This window comes from Dermochelys coriacea, chromosome 28, assembly GCF_009764565.3.
Source record: "Dermochelys coriacea isolate rDerCor1 chromosome 28, rDerCor1.pri.v4, whole genome shotgun sequence".
NCBI lineage: Eukaryota > Metazoa > Chordata > Testudines > Dermochelyidae > Dermochelys > Dermochelys coriacea.
Window position 1 is genome coordinate 1,665,116 of NC_050095.1, and position 22,866 is coordinate 1,687,981.

The 22,866-nt window shown below is 63.1% G+C and overlaps 1 protein-coding gene across 2 annotated transcripts; it reads right to left on the reverse strand.

The window, feature by feature from the left end:
* Positions 1–483: 483 nt before the first annotated feature.
* On the reverse strand, positions 484–18,555 carry ZBTB4 (zinc finger and BTB domain containing 4). Of its 2 annotated transcripts, XM_038386118.2 has the most exons (4): positions 18,473–18,555; positions 12,657–12,732; positions 8,116–8,192; positions 484–4,084 (listed from the first exon to the last, which is right to left on the reverse strand). In XM_038386118.2, the coding sequence occupies exon 4, from the start codon at positions 4,067–4,069 to the stop codon at positions 524–526; it is 3,546 nt and encodes a 1,181-aa protein (XP_038242046.1). In that variant the 5' UTR covers positions 4,070–4,084; positions 8,116–8,192; positions 12,657–12,732; positions 18,473–18,555; the 3' UTR covers positions 484–523. The 2 variants fall into 2 exon arrangements, with proteins under 2 accessions (XP_038242046.1, XP_043359834.1); XM_043503899.1 differs by lacking the exons at positions 12,657–12,732; positions 18,473–18,555 and adding an exon at positions 10,877–10,998.
* Between the last annotated feature and the right edge of the window lie 4,311 nt (positions 18,556–22,866).

The following is a 22,866-nucleotide window of genomic DNA, read 5'->3' on the forward strand; positions in this document are numbered from 1 at the left end:
GGCAGGAAGCTGGGCTGCAGTGGGGGGGTATTTGCAGTGCATTCTGGGAGGGGAAAACTGTAGTACCCCCCCCCCGTCGCAGCTGGGCTCCTCCAGCCCCAAACCACCTCCTTACTCTCTGGGGGGCATATGGGGTACCCCATCCCCCATATTGGTCCCACTCAGCATTATGGAGGGAGCCCCTCCCTTGGGGTAACAACCCCCCTCCCCCCCAGATGTGCCAGGTGTGAGGCCGGGCCTCTGGCGCCCCTCAGGGTCGGGGGGGGGGATTGTGAGGGGAAAGGCCCTGAAGGGCATGGGGATGGGGGGGTCCCCGGAAGTCATTGGGGGATGGGGCTGCTCGGTCAGGAGTGACAGCTCACAGCCCAGCCCTGGGATTCCCCCCCCCCCAGGTCCTCACATCATACTTCCGGGGGGGGTGTGCCTTGATAGCCCCTCCCTCCGCTCCCCACCCCGGCTCCGACGCATGCCCCCCTCCCCCCCATATCACAGAGCCCAGCTCCGGCAACCTTCCCCCTGCCTCTCACAGGAAACTTCCCTTCTTCAGGCGCTCGGGGGCCGGGGGCTCTCCCCGGACCCCCCCCCGGGGAAGGGCCGGCCCGCCCCCCGCCCCGCTGCTGGCCCCGGCCCCGTCCTGGGCCTGGCTCCGGCACGGGTTCACCGAGTAGCCGAAGACGCTGGGCAGGAACGGCAGGGGCTGGCCTTTGTCGTCCGGCAGGACCATGTTCAGCGCCACGGGCAGGGCGGCCAGGTTGGTGAAGTTGTACGGGTAGGCGGCCAGGAGCTGGTGCCCGTACATGAGCGGGTAGGGGTCGGGGTAAAAGCTCACCTTGCCCTCCCCGTCTCCGGCCCCAGCCTTGCCCACGGCGTTGAAGGGGACAGGGCTGGGGTAGGCGAGGAAGGCAGGCTTCTCTTCCGCCTCCTTGCGGGTCCGGCAGCCCCCCGGCGCCAGCAGGGGCAGGGGGTACTCCTGCACCGGGTACCGCTCCGGGTAGTCGGGCGGCGCTGGGGCCGGGCTGGTGTGCGAGATGACAGGGTCTTGCAAGGAGAGGGCGGCCCGGGGGGCGGGCGGCGCCGGGGCCAGCTCGGCACGGCTGGTGGTGGCTTCGGCCAGCGGGGCAGCTGCCTCCTCTGGCCCGCCCGTCTCCGGCGGCATCACCTCTTCCTCCCGGGCCGGCGCGGCCCCCTGGCTCTCCGGCGTGGCCGGCTGGCCGGCGGCGCGGACCCGACTGGCCTCCACCGCCGGCGGCTCCCCGCTGGACGACGAGACCTGCATCTCCTGCGTGATTTCCTCCTTGACGGCTGCCGGCGCTGGCGCCGGCTCCTCCGGCTCCTCCGGCTTTTTGGAATAGGCGATGACGGTGGTCATGGCGGGCGGGCCGGGCTCCCGGCTTTCCCCCTCGTGCCGCTTCATGTGCCGGCTCAGGGCCGCCGCCGTCTTGCAGACCTTGGCACAGTGGGTGCAGGTGAACTTGACCGAGGGCTTGCGGCCCACCCGGTGGGCCGGAGCCGGGGCCGGATCGTCCTTGCCCGGCCGCCCATGCACCCGCTCGTGTTTCCGCAGCTTCTTCAGCGCCGAGAAGAGCTTGCCACAGGCACCACACTCGTGCTTCCACTCGGCGCTGCCGCGCCCGGCCTTGTGCGCCGGTTCGGGCGCCGGGGCGTCGGAGCCGCCAGGAACGGGCGAGGCGGGGGCGGGAGCCAGGCTCGGCTCCTCCCCTTCCTCCTCCTTCTCCACCCGCTTCATCCAGCGGAGGGAGCGCAGCTTGCGGCGCCACCGGGAAGACCGCTTCACCTTGGGGACACTGGAGCCAGCCCCGCCGGATCCGCAGGCCTTGCGCTTGGGCTTGTAGGTGTAGTACGGACGCCAGAGATGGTCTTCGGCGTCCCGGTCGCTCTCCTCCTCGCCGCTCTCGTTGTTGGCGTAGGAGCCGCCGGCGCGTTTGCCGGGAGCCGCTTTCTCGGCCGGCCCGAACTCGAAGCGCTTGGGGCCCCGCGGGCTCTTGTCCAGCATCAGGTCGGTCTCGGAGATGCGCCGCTTGACGATGGCCTCCTCGCCGATGCGCACCGTGATCTGGCACAGCGGGGCGCTGCGGCTCTCCGAGGTGGCCCCAACGTAGGCCGGCTTGGCCATGTAGGTCATGGTGCGGCCGGGCCGCAGGCTGCGGGGTTTGGGCGGCTCCCCACCGCCTGCCTCCTCCACGGCCTGCTCGGCCACCTTCTGGGCTTGGATGTATTCCTTCAGCACTTGTTTTTTGAGGGGCTCGGCCGGGGCGGGGCGGGGGGCGGCCGGCGCGCTGTTGAAGGTGATGACCGAGGAGGCCTGGCCGCCCCCACCTCCCGCCGGCGCCACCGAGGTGCTGTGCACAATGACCGAGGAGGCCGGGTGGCCGTAGGCGATGACTGACGGGGCCTCGCTGTCCGCTGGCGCCCGCCGCACCTCCTCCGCCGGCAAGGGGGGCGGCCCTGTCTCACGCTGCTCGGCTGGCGCTGGCAGGAGGAATTGCTCAGCCTCGGGTGGCTCCAGCGCCTGGGCAGCCCCGAAGACGGGCCCCGCCTCCCCGCCGGGGCCAGCGTCCCCCTCGCCCAGCGCCACGGGGCGGGGCTGCGGTGGGGGCAGCAGCAGGCCCTCCGGCAGCAGGCCCTGGCTGTACGTCTTGTAGGGCCGCTTCTGGGAGCGCATGGGCAAGAGGCGGTAAAGCTTGAGGGCGTTGAGCCGGGGCTTGTAGCCCCCGTTGGGCGTCTTCTCGGAGGAGATGAGCCCCGGGTTGATGCCATGGAAGGCCTTCTGGTGGGTCTTCAGGTTGTAGTAGGTGACGAAGGTCTCCCAGCAGAAGATGCACTGGTACCGGCGCTCACCGGTGTGCCACACCTCGTGCTTGGTGCGGTACTCGGCCAGGGCGAAGACTTTGTCGCAGTAGCGGCAGGGGTACTTGCGCCGCCAGGAGTGGACGTTGGAGTGGCGCTTGAGGCTGGACAGGGTCATGTAGGAGCGCTCGCAGACGGTGCAGAAGTAGATGACGTGCCCATCCACCACCTTGACGAAGTGGTCCTGCTCCGGGATGTACTCCAGCCGCTGCAGGGCCCGGTGGCGGAAGAGAAGCCCTTTCTTGGAAGACGCCGGTTTGGGCAGCGCCGGAGCAGCGGGAGGAAGCGGGGCCGGCGCCTCCGAGCCGCCCGGTGCCGCCGGCTCCTCCTCTTCCTCGCCCGCCTCCTTGCAGAGCACCTCGTGCGTCTGCAGCCGCTTGACGTGGATGAAGCTCTTGCCGCAGTGGCGGCAGGAGAGGGAGCGCCGGCTCCGGTGCAGTTTGAGGTGGAGGCTCAGGGCGGCCGGTGTGGCGAAGGAGCGGCTGCAGAGCCCGCAGTGGAAGGCGCTGCCCGCCGGCGAGGAAGAGGAGGGCGCCGGCTCGCTCCCGGCGGCGGGGGGGTCTCCGGCGCCATGCTCCTGCTCCCAGTCCGGGGCGCCCGGCTCAGCGGGCGCCGTGCTCAGGGCGTAGAGGATCTTCGCAGTCTCGGTTTCATTGTCCACCTCCCGCTGCGGGCTGGGCGGCCGGGCCGGCTCCTGGAGGCAGACGGGGCTGGCGGCCGGCCGCGACGGGCAGGTCAGGTCCACTGGGGAGGCACAGGATCTCGGGGAGGAGGCCGAGGTGTCTCCGGCCGCCTCGGGGCTCCAGGGCTCGCTCATCTCCTTGGCTTGTGCGGCGGGGTCCAGGTTCTCCAGCCAGGAGATGCCGAGGCGCCGCCCGGCGGCTCCGATCTGCCGGGCGGCGGCCGGGCTGGGCACCGAGAGGCGGGAGCGGTAGATGAAGTTGAGGATGTCAGAGAAGACCCCGGCTTGGATGTCGGGCAGCTCCAGCACCTGGGCCGGCTGGCAGCCGGCCGGCTCCTCCGACAGCACCTCCTTGAAGTAGGGGCTGGAAGCCGCCAGCACGTTCTTGTGGGCCGGGAACTTGGTGTCTTCGGCGATGATGGTGACGTCGCAGAACTGGCCCCGCAGCCGCTGCTCATTCAGCTCCACCAGCAGGCAGCGGGCGTGAGCGGCGTCCGAGAGCTCCAGCACCGGGGCCATGGCGGGGCCACAGAGCTGGGGAGGGAGAGACAGGCGTGAGGGGAGCGGGGGCTAGTGGTTAGAGCAGGGGGGGCTGGGAGCCAGGACTCCTGGGTTCTCTCCCCGGCTCTGGGAGGGGAGTGGGGGCTAGTGGTTAGAGCTGCAGGGCAGTGTGATTTGTGCTAAATTGGGGCTGGCACCCACCCCACCCCCACCGTACAGCCCAAAGTGGTGGCAGCCAGGGCACTGGTGCTGTGAGCTCCCCACAAACGTCCCCCCCCCCAACCCCCGCCAAGAGGTGCTGTGTCTTCACAGCCCATCCCTGGGAGATGGGAGACGGGGGTCGGCATCATGGGTCAGAGGTTGGTGTGGGTCAGGCCAGTGTGGGTGGAGCCGGGGGTGCAAGTCAGTGTCAGTTGGGCCGGGCCAAGGGCTGGGGCTGGCACTGGTTGAGCCGAGCAGGGGCTGCCGGTTGGCATTGGTCAGGCCGGGTCGGGCCAGGGCTGGTGTGGGTCAGGCCGGGCTGGGGACGTGGATCAGCCTGGGATGGGGATCAGCACCGGTCACGCCAGGGGTGCGGGTTGGCATCAGTGGGTCCAGACCGCGGGCCACAGTTGGCATTGGTCAGGCCGAGCAGTGGGTGCCAGCTGGCGTGGGTCAGGCTGGGCTGGGGACATGGGTCAGGCTGGGGTGGGGGTTGGCGCCGGTCAGGCCGAGGGTGCGGGTTGGCGTCAGTCGGGCCAGGGCGTGGGCCAGGGTTAGCGTCAATCGAACCGAGCGGGGGGGCGGTTCATTGTCCGTGGGGCTGGGTGAGACGGTGGGGTTCGCATCAGTGGGGCCGGGCCAGGGATGCAGGGGGCCGCTGGTGGGGCTGGCCTGGGTGCGGGGAGGCCAGTGGCCGTGACCACTGGCTCAGGGCCACTCCTCCCTCCAGGCGGGAGCCATTTTGCACAGGGATTCCCAGCTGGCAGCTAAAATGGCTGAGGGAAGCAGAGGCCGGTGCCAGCTGCGATTAGCAGCGAGGAGCTGGGCCGGCCCCACGGCCGCTTCCCGCCCCGCCCCTGGGCACCCGACCAGCCCCAGGGGCCACCTGTGCCGGCCTGGCACCGGCCGCGCCCAGCCCCCACCCCCCCGGGCAGGGGGCGAGTGGGGCCAGGGCCAGGGCCAGGGCGGGAGAGGGCGCCGGGGCCGGGTCGGGGAGAGGGCAGGCCGGGCCCTGAGAGTCAGTCAGTCAGTCAGCCAGCCAGCCGGCTCCGGCCTCCCGCCCCCCTCCTCCTGCCATCCCTCCTCTCATCCCCCCTTCCTCTGCCTGACCCCTCATCCCTCCTCTCATCCCTCCTTCCTCTACCTGACCCCACATCCCTCCTCCCCATCCCTCCTCTCATCCCCCCTTCCTCTGCCTGACCCCTCATCCCTCCTTCCTCTGCCTGACCCCACATCCCTCCTCCCCATCCCTCCTCTCATCCCCCCTTCCTCTGCCTGACCCCTCATCCCTCCTCTCATCCCTCCTTCCTCTGCCTGACCCCTCATCCCTCCTCCTCCTCTCATCCCCCCTTCCTCTGCCTGACCCCTCATCCCTCCTCCTCCTCCCATCCCTCCTCTCATCCCCCCTTCCTCTGCCTGACCCCACATCCTCCTCTCATCCCTCCTCCTCCTCCTCTCATCCCCCCTTCCTCTGCCTGACCCCTCATCCCTCCTCTCCATCCCTCCTCTCATCCCTCCTTCCTCTGCCTGACCCCTCATCCCTCCTCCTCTCATCCCCCCTTCCTCTGCCTGACCCCTCATCCCTCCTTCCCATCCCTCCTCTCATCCCTTCTCCTCCTCCTCTCATCCCTCCTTCCTCTGCCTGACCCCTCATCCCTCCTCTCATCCCTCCTCCTCCTCCTATCCCTCCTCCTCCTCCTCTCATCCCCCCTTCCTCTGTCTGACCCCCATCCCTCCTCTCATCCCTCCTTCCTCTGCCTGACCCCTCGTCCCTCCTCCCCATCCCTCCTCCTCCTCCTCCTCTCATCCCCCCTTCCTCTGCCTGACCCCTCGTCCCTCCTCCCCATCCCCCCTTCCTCTGCCTGACCCCTCATCCCTCCTCCCCATCCCTCCTCCTCCTCTCATCCCTCCTTCCTCTGCCTGACCCCTCATCCCTCCTCCTCTCATCCCTCCTTCTCCTCTCATCCCCCCTTCCTCTGCCTGACCCCTCATCCCTCCTTCTCCTCTCATCCCCCCTTCCTCTGCCTGACCCCTCATCCCTCCTTCTCCTCTCATCCCCCCTTCCTCTGCCTGACCCCTCATCCCTCCTTCTCCTCTCATCCCCCCTTCCTCTGCCTGACCCCTCATCCCTTCTCCTCTCATCCCCCCTTCCTCTGCCTGACCCCTCATCCCTCCTCTCATCCCTCCTCCTCCTCTCATCCCCCCTTCCTCTGTCTGACCCCCATCCCTCCTCTCATCCCTCCTTCCTCTGCCTGACCCTCGTCCCTCCTCCCCATCCCTCCTTCCTCTGCCTGACCCCTCATCCCTCCTCCCCATCCCTCCTCTCATCCCTCCTCCTCCTCCTATCCCCCCTTCCTCTGCCTGACCCCTCGTCCCTCCTCCCCATCCCTCCTTCCTCTGCCTGACCCCTCGTCCCTCCTCCCCATCCCTCCTTCCTCTGCCTGACCCCTCATCCCTCCTCCCCATCCCTCCTCTCATCCCTCCTCCTCCTCCTCCTCTCATCCCCCCTTCCTCTGCCTGACCCCTCATCCCTCCTCCTCTCATCCCTCCTCCTCCTCCCATCCCTCCTTCCTCTGCCTGATCCCTCATCCCTCCTTCTCCTCTCATCCCCCCTTCCTCTGCCTGACCCCTCATCCCTCCTCTCATCCCTCCTCCTCCTCCTATCCCCCCTTCCTCTGTCTAACCCCTCATCCTCCTTCCCATCCTTCCTTCCCCTGCCTGACCCCTCATCCCTCCTTCCCATCCCTTCTCCTCCTCCCTCCTCTCATCCCCCCTTCCTCTGCCTGACGCCTCATCCTCCTTCCCTCCCCTGACTGACCCCTCCTCCCTCCTTCCCATCCCTCCTCCTCCCTCCTTCCCATCCCTCCTCCTCCTCTCATCCCCCCTTCCTCTGCCTGACCCCTCATCCCTCCTTCCCATCCCTCCTCCTCCTCTCATCCCTCCTTCCCATCCCCCCTCCTCCTCTCATCCCTCCTTCCTCTGCCTGACCCCTCATCCCTCCTCTCATCCCTCCTTCCCCCATCCCTCTTTCGCATCCCTCTTCCTCCTCCCCCTCTCATCCCTCCCTCCTCCTCTCTTTCCTCCATCCTCTGCCATCCCCTCCCCCTGCCCATCCCCTCCTCCCCCTTCCTTCCCCCCCTTCTCATCCCTCCTTCCCCTTCCCACAAATCCTGGATCTCCCCTTCCCATGGTCCCCAAGGAATAGAGTCCCCAAAATTGGGGGTGAGAATTGAAGAGGGACTGGAGATTCCCCGTTCTGAAAAACCCAGCCATTCCCCACCCTGGGGCCAGAGGGGAGCCGGCACCCTCTAGAGGGGAAGGGTCCCTGCCCCATTCCCTGCCCCCCTGAGCCTGCCGGTCCCCGCCCTGGGGCCGGAGGGGAGCCAGCGCCCCCTAGAGGGGACAGGTCCCTGCCCCATTCCCTGCCCCTCCAAGACAGCCAGTCCCCGCCCTGGGGCCGGAGGGGAGCCGGCGCCCCCTAGAGTGGACAGGCCCCTGCCCCATTCCCCGCCCCCCCGAGACAGCCAATCCCTGCTCTGGGGCCGGAGGGGAGCCAGCGCCCCCTAGAGGGGACAGGTCCTAGCCTCAGTCCCCGCCCCCCCCGAACCAGCCAGTCCCCGCCCTGGGGCCGGAGGGACGCCGGCACCCCCTAGAGAGGGCCCATTGGCAGCGAGGCTCTGGGATTGAGGCGGGGGGGGGGAAGAAATTCACCCCACCTAGGACACATCCTGTCCAGGCCAAATCGTGAGTGCGCCTTAGAGTGGAGACCGGGCCTAGAACAAACCACAGGGGGTTCTAGCTCCAGCCGGCGTTGCCATGGAGACCCAGGCAGAGGGGCCTAGCCGGGATTAATTGCCCCTTACCTGTGGGAGGTGCCCTCATCGACTACGGCTTCCTGCCCCACGGCTCCTCGGCTCTGCTTCTCCCCGGATAGGATCCTCTGTGGGGAGACACCAACGGTTAGCTGCTGAGACCCACAGCTGCAGTGGGAGGCTGGGAGCCAGGACACCTGGGTTCTCTCCCCGGCTTTGGGAGGGGAGTGGGGGCTGGTGGGTCAGAGCAGGGGGGGCTGGGAGCCAGGACTCCTGGGTTCTCTCCCTGGCTTTGGGAGGGGAGTGGGGGCTGGTGGGTCAGAGCAGGGGGGGCTGGGAGCCAGGACTCCTGGGTTCTCTCCCTGGCTTTGGGAGGGGTCTAGTGGTTAGAGTGGGGGACGGGCTGGGAGCCAGGACTCCTGGGTTCTCTCCCTAGCTCTGGGAGAGGAGTGGGGACTGGTGGGTCAGAGCAGGGGGGGCTGGGAGCCAGGACTCCTGGGTTCTCTCTCCGGTTCTGGGAGGGGAGTGGGGGCTGGTGGGTCAGAGCAGGGGGGGCTGGGAGCCAGGACTCCTGGGTTCTCTCCCTGGCTTTGGGAGGGGTCTAGTGGTTAGAGTGGGGGACGGGCTGGGAGCCAGGACTCCTGGGTTCTCTCCCTAGCTCTGGGAGAGGAGTGGGGACTGGTGGGTCAGAGCAGGGGGGGCTGGGAGCCAGGACTCCTGGGTTCTCTCTCCGGTTCTGGGAGGGGAGTGGGGGCTGGTGGGTCAGAGCAGGGGGGGCTGGGAGCCAGGACTCCTGGGTTCTATTCCTCACTTTGTGCCCCTGGGTCCCACCCCGCCCCCGTGCCTCAGTTTCCCCGCTCTGTAAACCAGGGTAGCATTCTGACTGATCATGGAGCAGGGGGCATCACACACCCATCACTCTCATTGCATCATGCTCTGGGGGTGTCGGGGGGGGGGCGCTGAACCAATCGGATGGTTTTTATTTTCTATTAAAGCCCCATCTCCTGGAGTCATTGGATTAAAGCTTTTGTCAATGGGAGAGAAAATGCTGGGAAAAGGGACCCAGCTACAGGCCCAGATCCCAGAAAAACAAACAAACAAACAAAACAAACACAACAAGGACCATGTTTAAAATCCCACAATTATGAAGCTAATTCGGGGGGTTTAAACACTTGAGGTTCAGCGCGAGGGTGAAGCAGGATCAGGGTTCCCCAGATCAAAGGGGCCTGGATTCTACGACCCGTCTCTTCCTAGCCCAAACCTCCGCATTTGTCTCTCCCAGTTGCCCCACCCTGGCCAAGTTTTTTTTGCAGTGAATTCCCACCCCACTTCAGAAAAATACAGAGAATACAGGTCGTCCAGAATCTCAGCCCAGTGCTCCACTCACTAGGCCCCGCTGCCTGCCAGTTAAAACCCAGCTGCCTCCGTCTTTCACTGCTCTGCGGAGACTTCCCTGAGCTGACGACGCTGCGCAACTTCCGGTGGTTAAATGTTGGAAGAGATTGCTGTGTTAAACAGGGGGAAACTGAGGCACAGCATGGGGAAAACAACTTGGCCAGCGGCAGGACTCCTAGGTTCTATCCCTGGCTCATGTGTCCCGAGCCCCAGTCCAGTGTGCTAGTACTCAGGACGCACGGCCTCCAAAAACAACTGATAATTAAATCATAAAATTATTAACGAATGGGCCCTTACGAGGGCGGACTGACACAGAAAGGGCTAACATGGGGGCCTCGTAGGGCTTGAGTAATTGAGACTCTAGGAACATTTAATTAATTATGATTAATACTGCCTTGGGGCAGCACCTGGGAGCCCCCGTCTCCCGGCTCCCCTTTGCGCAAGAGGCTGTACATACAAAGGACAAAGAGATGATCCCTGGTGGCTGGACACAGGCCCAGCAACCAGTGAATTACTCGGGGTTATTTATAGGGGGGCACCTTCCTTCCCCTGGTCTCAGAGGGGAATTAATGAATGAAACCCCCACCTTGGAAGGAGGATGGACAGCCAGCCCAATTTTATAGGTGGGGAAACTGAGGCACAGAGGGGAAGGGATTTTTCTGACCACATCACTCGAAGGAGAATCCAGGACTCCTGGCCCCCAGTCCCTCTGCTTTAACCACTAGCCCGCACTCCTCTCACAGAGCTAGGGAAAGAACCCAGGAGTCCTGGCCCCCAGTCCCTCTGCTTTAACCACTAGCCTGCACTCCTCTCCCAGAGCTAGGGAAAGAACCCAGGAGTCCTGGCCCCCAGTCCCTCTGCTTTAACCACTAGCCCCCACTCCTCTCCCAGAACTGGGGAGAGAAACCAGGAGTCTTGGCTCCCAGCCCCCCCCCCCACTCTAACCCACCAGATCCTACTCCCCTCCCAGAACTGGGCAGAGAACCCAGGAGTCCTGGCTACCAGCCCCCACTCCCCCTGCTCTAACCACTACCCCCCACTCCCCTCCCAGAGCTGGGGAAAGAACCCAGGAGTCCTGTACCAAGGTCAGATGGTGGATAACATGTTTCTAATTAAGGGGCAGCTCCAGCTCCCAGCTGAATTTAGAGGGAGCCTCTCCCCCTTCCCCCCTCCCATGGGGCTCCAAACACGTCCCACCGGCTAAGCAAACACTGCGGTGAGGGGGGTGGGGGTGGAAAAAGACCCCCGCGTCTTTCCGGAGACAGCCTGGGATCTCAGCCGAGCTGCCGTCGCGTTACATTAACATCGCGGCCTGACGCTGGAGGGGCCCAGCCAGGCGGGGACACACACACACACACACACACACACACACACGGACACACACACACGCCAAAAATCCCCAGCAGCCAAACAAAACCTTCCGCCACACTGTCACCGGCCAGCGGCACCCGCACGGTGCAACGAATCGAGGCAAATGGGTCACAGGCAGAGGCTGGCGGAGCGGCTGGATACGTGTTAGAAACCGGAGAGGCGGGTGCGTGTCAGTGGTACAGGCTCCGAGACCGGGGGGGGGGGGGAGGGGTAGCCCAGCTACACCGTGACGTAACTGGTGTGCGTGTCCCAGATACAGCCAGAGCTAATTGGAGACGGTGGAGAGCTGTACCACAGGCTATGTTCGGATTAAAATTCGGAAGGGGGGGGGTTTACAGTCAGATATAATCAGAGTTGAGGTGGGTGATGCGTCGCAGCTACACTCGGATATAAACGGGAGGGGGTGTTTCCCCACCCCACACAAGGTACAGTCAGAGTTAATCAAGAGACGTCAGGGAGGTATATCACAGCTACATGCTGATTAGTATGGGGGGGGCGCGTTGTTTCCCCAGGTACAGTCAGAAGTAATCACAGGTGGAAGAAAAGGTACACTCTGAGGTAACCAGGCTGTTTACAGTCGAAGCTAATCAGAGATGGGGGGGAGGTGTATCACACCTACAGTCTGATGCAAATGGTGTGTACGTTTGTCCCAGGGACAGTTAGAAGTAATTAGAGATAGGGGAAGGTGCATCACACCTACATTCTGATGTAACCGGGGGGGGGGGGGTGGAGGTCCCCAGGTGCAGTCTGATGAAGTTGGTGTGTGTCTCATTTGACGCAAGGTCGGTCTGGGATAAGTTTTACGTACAGTGTGATATTTCTGGGATGCGCGTCAGGTAGGGCATGATGTATTTGGTGTGTGTGTGTCAGTCTGACACAGTCAGGGCATACCTTTTGAATAGCATGTGATAAAAATGTGTGCTTTAACTGGTCCGTGTGTGTGTGTCACAATACCATCAAAAGTAATTAGGGTGTAGACATTAGATAGAATGTAATGTAATTAGGGTGTATGTGCCAGGTACAATCGGACATAACTGGGATGTATGTGCCAAGTACAATCTCATGTAATTGGCGTGCATGGGTCAGGTACAATCTGACGACTGAGTTGTACGTGTCGAGTACAGTGTGATGTCACTGCGGTATATGTCAGGTACAGTGTGATGTAATCAGTCTGTGTCTCACAGGTACAGTGTGATGTAATAGGGGCATATGTTCAGGTACAGTCTGACATAACGGGGGGGTGTCAGGTACTGAATGCTGTGACTGGGGTGTGTATGAGGAATACAGTCTGACGTCGTTGGGGACAGACATGAGATATACAGGCTCAGGACATTAGGTGTACATGCCAAGTACAGTCTGACAGCATCAGGGGCATCCCCGTCACAGCGGTGCTGGAAATCTGGGGCCGTTAAATCCCTCCCGACCACGTCAACCCCTCGCTGCAGAAACCAGCCCTCCATCGAATGGACCTGTGAACAAAACCCTTCACCCAAAACTACGCATTGCCATTGAAACCCGAAACAGCTGGTTTTTTCCCTTACCTTCCCTGCCCCAGCCAAGGCGACTGACAGATCTGCTTCCTCCCTCACCTATCTGCCAGGACCTGAGAGCGGGGTCAGGTGGTCCCCATGGCAACAGCCTATGACGTCCCCAACAGCGGGAGGAGACCTGCTCTCTGGGGATGAGGGTGTCACCCACTGTTGCTGGGGTAACAGCCCCAGAACCCAGGTCTTGGCAGGGGAAAGACCTTTAACCTGGCCAGGACAGAATACTGACACCCTCGCCTGAGCCAATAGGATGCAAGCGAGGGGATGCACTCGTCTCACCTGGATACTCGTTGGCTGAACTGGCTGTGACGTCACCAGGCCCCTTCCCATGTCAACCCCGTGATCCAGCTGGGACCTGTGTTAAAGAAACAGCCCCTACAAAAATGTTCTCCAAGCAAAATGCCCCTTTAAAAGGAGGGGTGTGATATCACACACACACACTGTACACACATTACATAGACACACACACACACACTGTACAGACACCCTCCCATAAATACACTGTACAAACACAAACACTGCAAATCTCCTCTCTCTCACACACAGTACACACACACACACACAGAGTACACTCACACCAGGTACAGACAACCCCTACACTGTGCACACACACACACACACACACACTGTACTGACAGACCCATGCCAAGCACCACACCCACTGATGCTGTACACAACCACACAGCGGTACACCGAGATGTTGGCACACACGTGTTGTCACATAAACACATGGGATACAGCATAGCAAACACAGACAATCGGACACAGTACAGTTCAATAAGGCTTTACACTCCTGCAGCATCACACGCAATAAGAGACTCACCCGCTGTACACACGCAACATGCACACCCTCACCAACACACCCAGACACACACTAATTCACCAACACACACTTCCCAATACTCTCTATACACAGACACTCAATATCTCTATACTGCATACACTCTAAATACACAAACACACACACTCATTTTTATGCTGTACACCCACACAAATGCGCACTCTTCACATACAAACACAACGAACCTACACTGTACATACCAACGCATCAGAACATACATTCACAAGCATACATACCTGTAGTGTACACACCCAGACACCATACACTGACAACCACGCGCACACACCCATCTACGGCACGTGCACACAAACGTATTCATTGTACACTCAAACACACTCACCCTACTTGCAAGCATACCAACTGAATACAACTGCACACGTATTCACACATACACTGTAACACACACATAGATACACTCATTCACACATGGTCATGTTGTACATACACAAATACACTCACTGACAAACACTCCTGTTTGCATAACCATTGTACAAACAAGGGCACACATTCACCAACACACCCATATGTGGTACACACCCAAATACAGCCTCACTCACAAACACACCCACATGCACACCCATTCACATGCACACTATAGAAAGGCACACTTATCCACAAGCACACACTCACAAGCACACCCACGGCACATGCACAAACACACTCACATTATATACACCCACTGTACACCCGCAAACGCACACTCATTCACAAACCGACCCATCGTACATCCGCAAATCCACACTCACTCACATCCGCACTCCCGCTGTAGAGACGTAAAGGCGCACCCACGAACACATGCTCACAAGCACAACCTGCACACGCATGCACACATGCTCCCTCCCAAAGGGAGAGACATTCACACGACTGACACAGATCAAGCACTCACTAGCCGACTGTGAACTGCTTTTGCACTAGGACAGCCTCACACTGGGGTGAATTTCAAACATGTTGCAAACAAAACCAATCTCTGCCATTCCTCATCCCATACATCTGGAATATCTTAAACTCCTCTCTTTTGGCCGCCCGCCGCCCCGGGCCTGGCCGGGGATCCAGGCTGATCTCACCATTAATTAGCGAGCAGCTGGATCACTAAGAAGATGGGAGACCCGAGGTGCTGCAGGGAGAGGGGCAGGGGGCACTCTCCCCCCCACCCCGGCAGTCAGCACTAAGCCCGGTGCTGCAGTGCTACGCGAAGGATCCCGGTATAAAACAGCCACCTCACCCCAGAGGTGGCCGCATCTCAGTGCTGGGCGTGGGGTCTGTGTATAACCAGCCGCCCTGCCCCAGAGGTGGCTGCATCTCAGTGCTGGGCGTGGGGTCCATGTATAACCAGCCGCCCTGCCCCAGAGGTGGCCGCATCTCAGAGCCGGGCGAGGGGTCGTTTTTGGCTGATTTTTTACAAGTCCCACTGATTCTCCGCTCTCACAAAGTTTCTGGGCGGGGGAAAATCGTCCCAGGCTCTGTGGGGTTTTTACGCCAGCCCTTCCCGCTCCTCCTGACCCGCATGCCCGGAACCCGCAGGGGATCGTGGCTGGTATCTCGGATCTGTGGCCTGCTCTCTCCCAGCCAGAGCCGGGCAGGATCACGGGGGGGAGCCGCGCAGGGACGGGGCCCCGTGGCGGAGTTTACGCGGCTGCTGTTTTCTGTGAAGACAGGAAACGCAGGAGGCCTGAATCATAGGGACCGGGGCAGAGCAGGGGGATGGAGGGAGAGAGGCAGGCGGAGATCAAGGGGGCGGAAAGGGGACTGGGGACAAAAGAGAGATCCAGGCCCCCCACCCCGGCCCCCCTGGCTTGCCTTGCCAGTGGGGCCGGAGCCGTGTCTGGCCCCGGGGTTGGAAGAGAGGGGAGCTGGGGAATGGAGACCACCCCCCTCTCTGACACCCCACCACCCACATTGCCTGTCTTCAGAAGAAACCCCCCCACACACGTACACAGCGGGGGGGACACGGGACCGGCCTCGGGGGGAGTCAGATGGGCCCAAATGTCCCTGCTCCTCGGACTGGAGCCATATCCCCTGCCCCACTGGTCCCATACGCCACCCCCACCAGACCGGTCCCATACACCCCCCTGCCCCACTTGTTCTTCAGTCCTGCTCCAGCTGTCCCCCAACCCCATGTGGCTCTTGGCACCCTCTGACCCCTCCCCACCTGCCCGGTCCCTGGTCCCCCCCCACACACGCCCAGTCCTCGGCCCTACTCCCTGGTCCCCGGCCTGGTCCTGCTTCCTGGCCCTCCCAGGCCCCATAGAGCAGCGTGCACAAACACCAGCACAACCAGCACCGCACAAACTCACACCCTCCATTGCCACACACACAGCACTGCACAGACACACAAGAACACGGCACCCCACCTGGCACTGCATACATTCAATCACACTTGGCACTACATAGACACACACACACACAACCAGCACCCCAGACACACAATCACACTTGACACTGCGCACACGCAGCACCGCAGACACACAAGCACCCAGCACTGCACACACGCAACATCGCACAGACCCACAAGCATTACACACACACGCAGCACCACAAACACCCACAAGCACCGCACACACACACAGACAAGCACTACACACACAGACACGGCAATGCATACACAATCACAGGTGCGTGCACGCACCCAGACACACACAGCCCCCCCGACACGATCACCCTCGGCACCGTACCCGCATGCCCGTCCATGGTACTGCCCAGACACACACAGCACTGCGCACACACCCGGCAGTGTGTCATACATATGACATGCAACGCACAAACATATGGCGACGCACTCTCACACTCACACACACACACAGAGTCAAAAGGGCCCATTATTAATTAATTTCTAAGGAGAACCACAACACAAGGCCCTGGCTTGAGCCGCCCCTCGCCCCCCCCCACCCATCCACCAGGCACCGGAGGGGAGGGGTGTAACAGGCCATGGGGTGTGCGTGAGGGGAGTGGGCTGAGGGGGGTGTGCGTGATGGCTGTGTTTGTGTTGGAGGGGCACGCATCAGGGCAATGGGGGGGTGAGGGGCCTTCATAAGGGAGTGAAGGAGTGTGTGTGAGGGAGGTAGGGCGGTGAGGGGTGTGTACGAGGTGAAAGAGGGTTGAGGGGTGTAGGGCAGTGAGGGGTGTGGGTATGGGGTGCATGTGAGGGTGTAGGGCAGTGAGGGTTGTGGGTACGGGGTGTGTGTGAGCGGTGTGGGTTGTGGGTGAGCGGTGTGGGGCCGTAAGCGGTGTGGGGAAGGGCCATGGGGTAGGAGGGCATGAGGGATGCAGGCAATGACTGCATTTGTGGGGGGTGGGAAATGACCCTATGTGCCGGGTGTGCCATGTGGGGGCGAAGGGGGTGTGAGGGAGAGGGTTGTAGGTCACAGCCATTGCCCCAGAAGTGCGTGATGGGGATTAGGGCGAAGAGGGGATGGTGCGAAGGTGAGAGGGGATGGGGGGGCACAGTGGAGGTGGGTGCACAGGGGGCAGAGTCGGGGTGGGGGAACAAGGGAGGGGTTGCAGCAGGGTGTGGGGGCACAGGGGGCACAGTTGAGGTGGGGGTACAAGGGAGGGGTTGCAGCAGGGTGTGGGGGCGCAGGGGGCACAGTTGAGGTGGGGGTACAAGGGAGGGGTTGCAGCAGGGTGTGGGGGTACAGTGGGGTGTGGGGGTACAAGGGAGTGGCTGTAGCAGGCAGTATGGGTGCAGGGGGTACAGTCGGGGTGGCGGTACAAGGGAGGGGTTGCAGCAGGGTACGGGGGCATATGGGAGAGGTGCAATGGGGGGTACAGGGAGGAGACAGCGCACAAGGGGTCCCGTAAGGGGCCAGCAAGGCCGGGGGAGGATGTATGGGGGAAAATCGGGGAGCGGGGAAGTTAGAAGGGAAGAGGGCAGTGGGGTTTATGGGGGGGGTTGCCGGGGGGTTGCTTTGAGGGTTATGGTGGGTTGCACTGAGATAGGTGCAGTGTATAAGGGACTGCATTGGGGTATACAGGGGGGCTGCGGCGGGGGGTGTGGCCAGGGGAGGCAGTGGGGGGTGTGACAGCAGGGGGGGGAAGGGGATGGTAGCAGCAAGGGGGGGTGTGACAGTGGGGGGGAGGGCAGAGGGGTGTGATTGGGTGGGCATGGGAGTGCAAGGGGGGGCACTGGCCTGGATCCTCTCCCCAACTGGTCTCCACACACACCCCAAAACCTCCCCCGGCAGGGTCCTGCCCTCCCCTGCCCGGACACCCCCTTGTCCCTGCCAGGGGATCCCCAAGTGCCCTGACCTCCCCCTGTGGGGGAGGCAAGCTGGTGACCTCTTTGGGCCCCCTGGGAGTAGCGGGGGGGGAGCCCTGCAGGGCCTGACGGGGAGTGGCGGGGTGCTGGGGAGACCCAGGGGTGATGTGGGGTGCTGGGGAGAAGTAGGGGGCTGACAGTGGAAGGAGGGGGGTGACAGAGGTGCGGGGGAGACGTCGGGGGGGGACGAGGGGGACAGCGGGGGGGACAGGGGGAAGTCGGGGACGGGGGGGACGTAGGGGAATGACTCGGGGGGGTCCCAGGCCTACATACGCTGGCAGGGGGAAGCGAGGGGCCGGGGGATACCGGGGTGTGGGGGGAACAGGGTCGGGCCGGGGAGGGGGGGGCAGTCCCAACCTTGGCTGCTCACGCCCGCTGGCGGGGAGAAGTGGGGGTCCCAGGGGGTACTGGACGGGACAAAGGTTAACGGGGGGGAGCGGGGGAGGTCTCGGGGGGGGGTGACAGGTGCTGGGTGTCGTGCCGGGAGCGGGGGGGGGAGCGGTGTCACAAGGGGGCTCGGGGGGGGGAATGAGGGGGTGACGGGTGCTGGGAGGGGCGTGGGGGGCCTGCAGAGGGGTGACGGACACGGGGGTCCCCAAGGGGTGATGGGCGCACGGGGGGGGCGGCGCGGGGGGGCTGGAGGGGGTTGACTGACGCGGGAGGGTCGGGGGGGGCATGATGGGTGCTGGGTCGGGGGGTGTTGCGGGGGGGGAGGCGGGGGGTTGACGGGCACTGGCGGGGGCCCGGGGAGGGCGCGTGGGGGGGCCGGGCGCGGGGGGGCCGCGGGGGGCGGGGGGCCCCGGGGAGGGCGCGGGGGGGGAAGGGCGCGGGGGGACCGCGGGGTGCGGGGGGCCCCGGGGAGGGCGCGGGGTGTGGCGGGGGGGCCCCGGGGGGGGAGGGGAAGGGCCCGGGGGGGGGCCGCGGGGGGGTTTCCGGGGCGCGGGCTGGGGCCCCGGGGGGCGCGGGGGGTCCCGGGGGGGCCCGCGGGGGGGTCGGTACCTGGCTCCCCGCGGCCGCTGCGGCCCAAGATGGAGGCGCCGGCCCGGCCCGTCCCGCCCCGCGCCCGCCGCTGGCGTGTGAAGGCTCCGCTCCCGGCCCGCTGACATCAGCCCCCGGCCCCGCCCTCCCCCCCCCCGAGAGACACACACACACACACACACACACACACACACCCCGACACACACACACAGCCCGGCCTGCGTCACACCCCGACACACACACACACCCCGACACACACACACAGCCTGGCCTGCGTCACACCCCGACACACACACACCCCGACACACACACACACACACACACACACCCCGACACACACACACACACACACAGGCCCCCCCCGAGAGACACACACACCCCGACACACACACACAGCCCGGCCTGCGTCACACCCCGACACACACCCAGCCCGACACACACCCCGACACACACACACACACACCCAGCCCCCCCCTAGAGACACACACACCCCGACACACATACACAGCCCGACCTGCGTCACACCCCGACACACACACACACACACACACAGCCTGGCCTGCGTCATACCCCGACACACACACACACACAGCCCGGCCTGCGTCACACCCCGACACACACCCAGCCCGACACACACCCCGACACACACACACACACCCAGCCCCCCCCGAGAGACACACACACCCCGACACACACACACAGCCTGGCCTGCGTCACACCCCGACACACACACACCCCGACACACACACACAGCCCGGCCTGCGTCACACCCCGACACACACACACCCCGACACACACACACCCCAACACACCCCGACACACACACACAGCCCGGCCTGCGTCACACCCCGACACACACACACCCCGACACACACACCCAGCCCAGCCTGCGTCACACCCCGACACACACACACACCCCGACACACACACACACCCAGCCCGGCCTGCGTCACACCCCGACACACACCCAGCCCAACACACACACACCCCAACACACCCCGACACACACACCCAGCCCGGCCTGCGTCACACCCCGACACACACACACCCCGACACACCCCGACACACACACACAGCCCGACACACACACACACACACAGGCCCCCCCCGAGAGACACACACACCCCGACACACACACACAGCCCGGCCTGCGTCACACCCCAACACACACACACACCCCAACACACACACACACCCAGCCCGACACACACACCCCGACACACACACACAGCCCGGCCTGCGTCACACCCCGACACACACACACACCCCGACACACACACACAGCCTGGCCTGCGTCACACCCCGACACACCACACACACACACACACACACAGCCTGGCCTGCGTCACACCCCGACACACACACACACCCCAACCCACACACACCCAGCCCGGCCTGCGTCTCACCCCGACACACACACACACACACACACACACACACCCAGCCTGGCCTGCGTCACACCCCGACACACACACACACACAGCCCGGCCTGCGTCACACCCCGACACACACACACCCCGACACACACACACACACCCCGACACACACACACACACAGCCCGGCCTGCGTCACACCCCGACACACACACACACCCAGCCCGGCCTGCGTCACACCCCGACACACACACACCCCACACACCCCAACACCCCCGACACACACACACAGCCCGGCCTGCGTCACACCCCGACACACACCCAGCCCGACACACACACACACACACCCCGACACACACACACACACAGCCCGGCCTGCGTCACACCCCGACACACACACACCCCGACACACACACACCCCAACACACCCCGACACACACACACAGCCCGGCCTGCGTCACACCCCGACACACACCCAGCCCGACACACACACACACACACCCCGACACACACACACACACAGCCCGGCCTGCGTCACACCCCGACACACACACACCCCGACACACACACACACACCCCGACACACACACACACACAGCCCGGCCTGCATCACACCCCGACACACACCCAGCCCGACACACACCCCGACACACACACACACCCAGCCCCCCCCGAGAGACACACACACCCCGACACACATACACAGCCCGGCCTGCGTCACACCCCGACACACACACACACACACACACACACACAGCCTGGCCTGCGTCACGCCCCGACACACACACACCCCGACACACACACACACAGCCCGGCCTGCGTCACACATCGACACACACACACACACACACACACACCCAGCCCGGCCTGCGTCACACCCCGACACACACACCCAGCCCGACACACCCCGACACACACACACCCCGACACACACACACACCCTGACACACACACACCCCGACACACACACAAAGCCCGGCCTGCGTCACACCCCGACACACACACCCAGCCCGACACACACACACACCCAGCCCGCCCTGCGTCACACCCCGACACACACACACACACACACCCCGACGCACACACACACACCCAGCCCCCCCCCGAGAGACACACACCCAGCCCGGCCTGCGTCACACCCCGACACACACACACACCCCGACACACACACACACAGCCCAGCCCGCGTCACACATCGACACACACACACACACCCAGCCCGGCCTGCGTCACACCCCGACACACACACACACCCCGACACACACACACACACCCAGCCCGGCCTGCGTCACACCCTGACACACACACACCCCGACACACACACGCCCAGCCCGGCATGCGTCACACCCCGACACACACACACACCCCAACACACACACACACACCCAGCCCGGCCTGCATCACACCCCGACACACACATATACACAGCCTGGCCTGCATCACACCCTGACACACACACACCCCGACACACACACGCCCAGCCCGGCACGCGTCACACCCCGACACACACACACACACAGCCTGGCCTGCGTCACACCCTGACACACACACACACCCCGACACACACACACCCAGCCCGGCCTGCGTCACACCCCGACACACACACACACACAGCCCGGCCTGCGTCACACCGACACACACACACACATACACACACAGCCCAAGTCACACCCACAAACCCCGACACACACACACACACACACACAGCCCGGCCTGCGTCACACCCTGACACACACACACCCCGACACACACACACCCAGCCTGGCCTGCGTCACACCCCGACACACACACACACACACACACACACACAGCCTGGCCTGCGTCACACCCCGACACACACACACACCCCAACCCACACACACCCAGCCCGGCCTGCGTCTCACCCCGACACACACACACACACACACACACACCCAGCCTGGCCTGCGTCACACCCCGACACACACACACACACAGCCCGGCCTGCGTCACACCCTGACACCCACACACACATACACACACAGCCCAAGTCACACCCACAAACCCCGACACACACACACAGAGCCCTGGCTGTGTCACAGCCCGACACATACACACACCCAAGACAGACAGACAGACACACACACACACACACACACACAGGACTGAATTGCACATACCCACACACACGCCTAGATCACACACATACACACACACACACAGAGGCCTGGATAACACACACACGCACAAATACACATGGGCCTGGATCACATGTGGGTGTACACACAAACACACAGAGGCCTAGATGCCATGTGCACACACACACACACACACAGAGGCCTGGATCACAAGTATGTGCACACAGACACCTGCCTGCATTGTGCACATTCACACACACAAGAGGCCTGAATTGCACATGCATTCACACAGATCTGGATTGCGTGAGTGTGCATACCAACACACATGGGTCTGGATTGCACATGCAAGCACATACACAGGCCTGGATCATGTGTGGGGGTACACACACACACAGAAGCCTGGATCGTGTGCACACGCCGTCAAATATACACAAAGGCCTGGATCACATTTGCACACAGACACATACAGAGGGCTGGATTACACACGTGCACACACAGCAGCCTGGATAGCATGTGCGCACTTTCACACCACAGCCTGGATCACACATGCAGAGGCCTCCTTGTGTGTGTTGGTATGTATGTGAGCTAAACACACATTCAAAGGGGGCTAGATCTCACACACAGGCCTTGCACTATCTTCTTCTGTCTCATGTACACAGGCTTAGATCACATGTACAACCCCCCGCAAATCTAACACACACGCAGGCCTACATATCAGACACACACAAAGGTACAGGCCCAACTCTCTCTCTCTCTCTCACACACACACACACACAGAGGCTTAAATTTCTCTCTCACACACACACCTAGATCTCTCTCACACAGGCACAAATCACTCACACACATAAGCACAGAAAGGCCTAGATCACACAGAGGCCTGGAACTGTGGGTGTGTCACACACACACTCACACACACAGAGGCCTAGATATCTCACTCAGACACAC

Excerpts from the sequence above, each read along its gene's own strand:
- ZBTB4 (XM_038386118.2), bottom strand. The coding sequence starts at position 4,069 with ATGGCCCCGGTGCTGGAGCTCTCGGACGCCGCTCACGCCCGCTGCCTG.